Source organism: Callospermophilus lateralis, chromosome 1, assembly GCF_048772815.1.
Source record: "Callospermophilus lateralis isolate mCalLat2 chromosome 1, mCalLat2.hap1, whole genome shotgun sequence".
In the NCBI taxonomy this organism is placed as follows: Eukaryota; Metazoa; Chordata; class Mammalia; order Rodentia; family Sciuridae; genus Callospermophilus; species Callospermophilus lateralis.
In genome coordinates, this window is record NC_135305.1 from 141,396,226 (window position 1) to 141,404,923 (window position 8,698).

The 8,698-nt window shown below is 46.8% G+C and overlaps 1 protein-coding gene across 1 annotated transcript; it reads right to left on the reverse strand.

Annotated features, from left to right (window-relative positions):
* Window positions 1-541: 541 nt before the first annotated feature.
* Window positions 542-3,158, reverse strand: LOC143642015 (PRAME family member 12-like). The gene is made up of 3 exons (XM_077110137.1): window positions 2,872-3,158; window positions 1,914-2,495; window positions 542-1,022 (listed from the first exon to the last, which is right to left on the reverse strand). Exons 1-3 carry the CDS (start codon window positions 3,156-3,158, stop codon window positions 542-544), a joined length of 1,350 nt encoding a protein of 449 aa, XP_076966252.1.
* Between the last annotated feature and the right edge of the window lie 5,540 nt (window positions 3,159-8,698).

The following is an 8,698-nucleotide window of genomic DNA, read 5'->3' on the forward strand; positions in this document are numbered from 1 at the left end:
GTTCAGTGCCTACGTAGAATGTTCCAGGCCACTTGTGTGCACCCGCATGTGTTAAGCCACAGAGTAGCCACACATCATGACCAGATTTCAGTTTGATCCCTTGACTTCCTGGGGCTGAACCTCATTGTTCACCAAGTACCCAGGGCCATCTTTCTTCATCAGCACCTGGAGAATCCCAAGGTTTCATCAGAAAGCCAGGTAAATCCATCACAGAGGACATCAGAAGACTAACCCTGAGATTCCCTTCATTTCTGACTATTTATGGACCAGCCATGAAACACAATAGCTTCTTCCTGTGCCCATCAAGTCTGAATCCCATTCCAGAAATCCAGGTCTCTACGTATGTCGCTATGAAGACACATGTCCTGAAGGTCCTATCCTCGGGGGGCTTCCCTCCAATGGAGCCCTCTGCTGCACTTTCCTTTCCCATCCACACCTCAGGCAGTGTCTGAAATGGTGGCCTCTGTGTTCCCTCTAAGGTGACCTTACATCCTGGTTATACCTCCAATTGCCTAGAAGTACACTTTTAAAACACACCCAACTAGGCAGCTGTTGGGTAGGAACAGAGAAGGAGGCCCTGGTTGTAGAGGAACATGCTGCCACATTGAGGACATGGGACAGTACAGAACACAAGAACCTTTGGCTGCCTAAAGTCCCTCACTATTGCTGTGAGCCTGGCACAGAGTTGGGAACATCTCCCTGGGTGGATGGCACCCTGGGCATCATAGCTCTCCAGAGGGGCAGGGTATAACTCTACGCTCAACTGGCTCAGCCTGGCAGTGTGAAGCAGCAGGTCCCTTAAGGCTGACACGGAGATGCGGTTTCCATGGAAGCTCAAAACCCTGAGCTGGGAGCAGCGGCTCAGGACAGGCAGCAGGACCTGGAGCTGGGAGTCAGTGATCCTGCAAGTTTCCAAGTCCAGGATCTTCAGGGTGGCTGCAACAGTCTCCAGCAGAATTTTGAGGGGCTCTGGACTGAAATTGGTCAGTTTGATGCCCCTCAGTTCCAGGTGTCTGGGCTTTCTGGTGTTTGGAAATCAGGAAAGATAATTCCAGTCAGAATCTGACAGCCGGCAGTTGTTTATTGAGAGAGTCTTCAGGGGGGTCTTCAGGTGCCTAAGGAGAAACCAGGCAGTTATTTCTGAGGAGCAATGTCAAGGTGGGAGAAGACAAATTGGCCCAACCCAAAGTCACCCTGGTCATCTGACAGTGGCCCACACTTAGGAAGCTGCCTTTTGCAGAATCTGGTCATTCACATCACCCCCATGTCAGGGCGAGATTCACCATCATTCCTGTGACCAGATGAGTGCACATCTCTATGGCTCCCCTCCTCACTGCCAAGCAGAAGGGCACAGCTCTGTGCACAGGAGGACATGGGGAGTCATCTACAAAGGATAAACCCAGACAAGATGAAGGAAACCCACCGGGGTTGTCCACCTGTGAGGCTCACACCCTGCCCTGTACCCTCCATCCCTGCTCCTCACCCTCAACCACAGAATCACCATCTGAGGCTCAGAGTAGCCTTCCCCATGGGGGCATTAGAAGCAGCTCCTCTGCTCCCCTCTGAAGAGCACAGGGCTTCCCTCCTCCAGCGCCCTCTCCTCTACCCCATCTCCCACCACCTTCGCTGGATAGGCCTCCCAGAAAAGGAACCTCACCCACCCTCACTAGCTCCTGTCCCCACCAGCTGGCTTCCAAGAAGAGTTATGCTTCCCAGACCATGGGCCCTAGTTTATCCCTTTGCTCTAACACAGGTTAGGAGATCGAACTTCAGGATACAATAGGAACAGAATATGGGTTATTTACCTTCCAGTGTCTTGTTCACCACGAGAGTGTCAGTGGCTGGCACACAGTAGGTGCCCTTTCATATTTACTGATACTGGTCTGCAGAGGATGCTCACCCCACTTACTCACCCCAGCACCTGCTCCAGGTGGCCCTCCAGGAGGAGGACAGCATCCACACAGAACTTCCGCAGGCAGTGCATCCTGAGGAACTGCGAGGTGAGCTGGGAGAGCAGCCACGCCTGCTCCTCTGGGGAGGAGTGGGCAGGCATGTGGACCTGGGAGACAAGCAGCTTCCTCAGGTTCCTCATCTGGCCCAAAAAAGGAGCACAAGCAGCCAAGGTGGAGGGCGCCAAGGTGCAGTGCACTTCCACCTTCTGGACAGAGTCCAGCTGCAGCAGTCTCAGGACCTTCCTGGTGTGGCGGGTGGGTTTCCCAAAGATCTTCAGGCTCTTGCAACACAAGTGTACCATGTCCCTTCTCTGTGTGACCCACAGGAACAAGTGGGCCTGGAATTCGTCCAGGGGCCTTTCTGTGAGGCACAAGTCTATGACTACATTCAAGGGCGGCTTAGCTGCCATTGCTGGACCATGTTTCAATTTTCGATTCTTCTTCATGGCCTCTGGTGAGGAGGCATCGACCACGGCTCCAGACCACGTCCTCCAGAAGTTGTGGTGAACATTCCACAAATCCAGCACCTGCAGTTTCCACCTCCTGCGGGGACGACAGCAGAGTCTCAGCCCTGAGGCCCCTTCCTTCACCTCTCAGCTGCTGCTCCCTGCTCCACCTCTTCCTTCTGTCTCACTTTTCTCCATCCACTTCCCTCCAATCCAGCCTGGCCCCCACCTGTACCAGCTGAGGGAGGGGCAGGTGCAACCTCCTTCAAGGGTCATGGCAGCTGCCACAAGCACCTCCACATCCAGAAGCCCCTCCCAGATGGGGTTCAGCATGGCCAAGGCCTCTCCACCCCTCCTTGCTGGCAGAGTAGGAAGCACTTGGTCCACCCTTCAATACCCACTCTCCCTGGATCCATCAGTCACTTCCTTGGACTCCAGGGTGTTTCCTTCCAGGCCACCTGGGTCCCCCTCACCTGGGGCGATCCTGCTGGGCAAGCAGCATGTCCAGCCCATCCAGTGCCACTCTGATCATCTCCAGCTGTGGCTTCCTCATCAGGGCCCCCAGGGGCAGGTGTGTGAAGGGCCAGGCCTGCACCATTTTCTTCAGGACCTCAGTGTGTCCCCTGCTGAAGGCCTCCACAAAGAGTAATGGGAAGAGCTCTATGGGCAGGTCCTCCAGATCCAGGATGGTCCTGGACTTGTCGCTCAGCAGGCTGCGTACTGTCAGCTCCAGCAGCGTGGGTGGGGACTGGATGCTCATCCTGGGGAGTCTGAAAGAAGAAGGATCCTGGAAAATGGTCCAGAGAAAAGGCCACTATCCCATCCACTGCCAGCCACTGGGAAGGGGGTATTGTGGAGTCTAAACGCTCACATCACCCTCATGGGGGAAAGCCTTTGATTATTATTTTGTCCTAATACATAAGGAGTTGGAGTGTCATGTGACCTAATGCAGTGGTAGGCTCCTCAGTTTCAGCAACTACTATGGCTGGGAAAGGACATGTCCTCACATGGATGCCATTAGTTTTTTTTTTCCATAGATGGACACAACACAATGCCTTTTTTTAAAATTATTTTTTGTGTGGTGCTGAGAATTGAACCCATGTCCCACATGTGCTAGGCAAGCACTGTACTGATGAGCCACAATCCTAGCCCAGGTGACATTAGTTTTAATTTTAAAATCATTAAATGAGCAATTGTAATAGCACGTGCCCATATTATAAAACATTTGGAAATTACAAGAGAGTCTCACGCATATCTGTTACCTATGAGAGATTCTGCCACCTTAGGGGGGAGTTGAAGAGAACAAATAGAGCAGAGTCTGTGAAGTGTTGCATGAAATAGTTTTAAGCTTTTGTGTAATTTGTTTAAACAATCCATAAAATTACAAAACTACGTAGGCCATAAGGTATTGTTAGAGTCTGTAAACAAGTCTGGAGGGCGCCTGGCAAAATGCCAGAGGGAGTGGTTTGTGAAGTAAAGCTAGCGAGCCATTAAATGTGGAGATTCCTTATTGGTTGACTGCTGTATCTAGTTTATGTTAATTAGATAAGCTGTGTGAATGTATAAATTCCTCGGTTGTCCTACAATAAATGGCTTCCACTCCTGCTATATCAACGTACACAAGTTGTTTGTCACCCCCCCCCCCCCCCGTTATTTTGCTGCAGCCTGACTGCGGCAGATGGTGGCCCATTATGGGGAGCCCCGGGACACTTGGGGGTAAGTTGACAAAAAAAAGCTACCTGTCCCTAGATAGGACGAGAGCAAATCTGCTCACCCCTAGACAGATAGGGCAAGAGGAAAAATGGTCATTTCGAGAAAATGGAGAAGATATTTGTGTCTTGTTTTGTCTCAGTGTTTTGTATTGTCTTTGTGATGAGAATATAGAAGGGGTGAGAAGTAAATTACTAAGGGAGGGAGGCACCCCAGTGGAGCCAAGTGCAATTAGGGCATGTGTTGATAAAAGCCCTGGAACTCTAGTCAGAAAGAAAAAGAAAGTTCAAAAGAAGAAGGATTATCAGAAAAAAAGTTGCAGCAAAAGGCTATTACTGAATATTTTTTGTTACCGGAGGGTGCATAAATCGGTGCTGTGACTGCCACGTGCAGGAGCCCGTCATGGTGCAGCAAGGGCTTTCCAAGGGGCAGCAGCTGGCTCTTCCCCGCCCCCCGCCCTGGGAGCGGGACGCCACTGTAAGAGCCAAAATCCTAGAGCTGACCCAGAGGCACAGTCTCACAGGCTCTTGCTCCTTGGGCCCAGAAGCAGTTTGAGTCCGGGACACTCCCCAGGGCCACTACAGCCGGCAGAAGACACTACTGACATCCCTGAAGTTTGGTCATTTTCAATGCCAATAACTAAGCTACAATGGTTCTCCCACACCTGGAAGCCAATGAGCACTATTAAGGCTTATTTCAAATGTAAAAAACCTTGAGTTAATCTACTAAATTGTTCAGAAGGTTGTTTTCTCAGCGCCTGCTGGAATACTACAGGATTTTCTTTAACATCATTGCTGGAGTTCCTGCCTTCGTCCCAGTGCCGGTGAAAATGAGGGTGGAAGAATTTCCAGTGTTGCTGAAAACGGAGGAAACTTCCGCTGAGAACCGGAGGAGACTTCGGATCAAGCTAGCTGCCCGCAGAACTTGCCTGGACTGTGATTTACCTGAACTGTGAGTTAATCTATTGAGACACTGCTTTACCTGGACTGAGACAACAAACTGTAATCTACAACAAATTGTAACTCGGTATCTTTGCTAACAGTGTCATTGCTGGTATAATTTTTCCAAGGGCTTCTTGCATGGAGCCATCAATTGGCTTGGTATTGTGACATTTTGTATCCTCCCTTTCTGTTTGTAGCAGGTTATTTATGGTGTTTGTGTAAAAACCACTATGGTCATTATTTAAATTAAACAAAATGGGAATTGTTAGAGTCTGTAAACAAGTCTGGATGGCGCCTGGCATTTTGCCAGAGGGAGTGGTTAATGTTAAGGTCTGTAAACAAGCCTGGATGGCGCCTGGCAAAATGCCAGAGGGAGTGGTTTGTAAAGTAACGCCAGGGAGCCATTAAGTGTGGAGATTTCTTATTGGTTGACTGCTGTATCAATCTACACAAGTTGCTCATCACCCCCCGCCCCCCCCCCCCCCCCGGGTTATTTTGCTGCAGCCGGAGTGCGGCAAGGTATAATTTTGGGGACTGGGACTGGGTATTGAACTCAGAGCACTCAACCACTGAGCCACATCTCCAGCCATATTTTGTATTTTAGTTAGATACAGGGCCTCACTGAGTTGCATAGGGCCTCACTGTTGCTGAGGCTGGCTTTGAACACCAATCCTCCTGCCTCCTCAGCCTCCTGAGCAGATTGGATTACAGGCACGTGCCATCTCGCCTGGCAATAAAGTTTCATTTTAAGGGCATACAAAGTAAATATCTTAAATGTCAAATAACAGAATTCCAAACAATTAGAAGGATAGAATTCCAATCATTCTCTTTGGTTAAAAAATATTAAAGTGGCTTTGGCTGGAACTCAGTGATGAAGTGGTCGCCTAGCATGTGTGAGGCCCTGGGTTTGATTCTCAGCAGCAATAAAAATAAATAAATAATGGACTGGGGATATAACTCAGTGCGTAGAGTGCTTGCCTCACACACACAAGGCTGTGGCTTTATTCCCCAGCACCACCAAATACATACATAGATTCATAAATGTGTTGTGTCCCTCTCAACTAAAAACAAAAACAAAATAGAAGAAGATATGGGCCTTTTGAAAATGCCTGTGATTCTAGCGGCTGGGAAAGCTGAGACAGGAGGGTCACAGTGGGTTCAAGGCCAGCCTCAGAAGAGTAGGCGCTAAGCAACTCAGTGTGACCCTGTCTCTAAATGAAATACAAAATAGGCCTGGCAATGTGGCTGAGTGGTTGAGTGCCCTCAGTTCGATCTCTGGAACAAAAGGAGAGAAAGAAAGAAAATTGAAAGCAACATAAACTAAAGTGGAAATCCTAATGTTCAGCCTAAAGGTAAAATCACACTGAGAGGCAAAATCTAAGTCTTAAATTGGTGCATAAGAAAAAATCAAATACAAAATTTTTCCTGCCTCTGCACAGATGAGGCTGGAACCAGGTAGTTCTCAACACGGTGATTGACTTACAGGATGTGGGCAGATGGGCCAGGCTGGGATCCTCAGCATGCCAGGGTTGGACTCCTGGGCTCTAGGACTCTTGTGTTTCTCCTCTGGCTCTGAAGAAGCTTTTATTGACCTCCCTGACCATGCCCCCAACTCCACCTTTTGACTAGCATGCAATCAGAAAGCAGTATCTGATCACATTCCCAATCTCCACCCATGTAACCCTGATTGGATTTTCTTTCTCTAGATTAACTGATTGAATCAGATTTTCCTACATGAGTGCAGAATCAGGGAGAGTGAGGGTCAGGAATGCCTCCCTCCATGCACTCCACGCCATGGACTGAATTTTGCCCATATGTGACCCTCCTGTTCCTACCTGTGAGTCAGAAAAGCCCTTAATCCCTAAACTAAGAAAAACTAAAACTCCAAAATGTCAGTATAAAGGAAACCTTGGCCATATCAAAATTATTTAAGAAATAATTTTAAAAAATTCCAGAGAGAAAACAGGTTTTTGAAGACAGTAGCATCACCGGAGAAGAAAACAGAATGGCCACCAGATATTCAACTGCAAATAGTCACATAGGTATCCAGTTACCATACAGCACATCTAGGCCCACTCAGAGAGGAGGCATGGACAAGGAGGGTGGAGTCAGTCTTCAAGGCTTAGGAAAAGACTTCTTTAGTTTGTCTCTTTGTACTGGGGATTAAACCCATTGGTGCTCTTCCACTGAGCCACATCCCCAATCTTTTCTATTTTTTTTTTAAATTTAATGACAGGTTCTCACTGAATTACTTAGTTCCTCACTAAGTTGCTGAGGCTGGCCTCAAACTTGCCATCCTCCTGCCTCAGTCTCCTTTTAATGTTTTAAAACAATGTAGGTACTGACTTTATTTTTATTTTTCTTTGGCACTAGGGATGGAAAGTAGGGGAGCTGTATCACTGGGCTACATCCCCAGCCCTTTTAACTTCATTTAAATTAATTAAATTATTCATCTATGTAGTTTTGGTGCTGAGGATTGAACCCAGGGGCACTGTACCACTGAGCTACACTGCCAGCCTATTTATTTTTTATTTATTTTGAGACAAGTTCTTGCTAAATTGCTGAGACTGGCCTCAAATTTGAGGTGTTCTGGCCTTAGCCTCCTAAGTAGATGGGATAACAAGTGTACACCATCATACCCCATTTCAAATTAAAAGTTTTCAAAGGTACAGCATTTGCCTAGCATGTATAAGGCCCTGGGTTTGATCCATAGCACCAAAAATAAATAAATAAACCTATAAATCCAAAACCTGTGTTCAAGTATACTTGTTAAAGGTTGTTTATTTTTTCCATGAATCTGATTGTAGTTACTTTTAGGAAAAAATCCAAATGGTAACTTACATGATAACCATATAAGTTTAGAAGAGCCATGGTTAAAAATCTGTTGGTAATATGCTATAATCAGCTATTAACAAGGTGATTTGGTTGTTTTAATATAGTATCCAGACAATATGTTAGTTTTTTAAAATGAATTTAGTGCAATTTTGAAGCAAATATTAATAAACAGCCAAATAAATATAACTTGAAAAAGTTATGTCTTATTTGACAGGGTTTCCAATCATATCAAATTAGGCTAGTTGGGTTAATGTCTCTCTTCTAGAAATCCCTTGAGAATTTCTGGAGCCCTCCATAATATCTCAATGTTAGCTCAAGGTCAAGTGACAATGTAGAATTGGATCCTAGAGAAGTTAGTCAACAATCTCAAAAGGTTTAAAGCCCTTAGTGAAAGTAGGGTCTTAGATCATTATAAAAAATAAGTCATTTAGCCAGAGTGATGAAAGAATTTGAAAGCTAATACAGAAAGTTATGTCATAGGAAATAGTACTTCAACTTTTATCAGAGATGACTAAGCTTTCCTTTTTTTCAAGTAATCAGAGACCTTGTTAAAACCAACCTAAAACTTCAGAGGCTGAAAGTTCAAAGCCAGCCTCAGCAAAAGCAAGGCTCTAAGCAACTCAGTGAGACCTTGTCTCTGAAGAAAATACAAAATAGGACTGGGGATAGGGCTCAGTGGTCGAGTACACCCATGAGTTTAATCCCCAGTTTGTGCCACACCCCACTCCCCAAAAAAACCTAATCTGAAGCATAAAAAGTTACGTCCCTCCAGTACTGAGCATTGAACCAGGGGCACACTACCACTAAGCCACCT

Excerpts from the sequence above, each read along its gene's own strand:
- LOC143642015 (XM_077110137.1), bottom strand. The coding sequence starts at position 3,158 with ATGAGCATCCAGTCCCCACCCACGCTGCTGGAGCTGACAGTACGCAGC. Across the intron at positions 2,496-2,871 it reads GCCCAGCAGGATCGCCCCAG|GAGGTGGAAACTGCAGGTGC; the intron begins GTGAGGGGGACC and ends TCGTCCCCGCAG. Across the intron at positions 1,023-1,913 it reads CACCTGGAGCAGGTGCTGGG|AAAGCCCAGACACCTGGAAC; the intron begins GTGAGTAAGTGG and ends TCCAAACACCAG.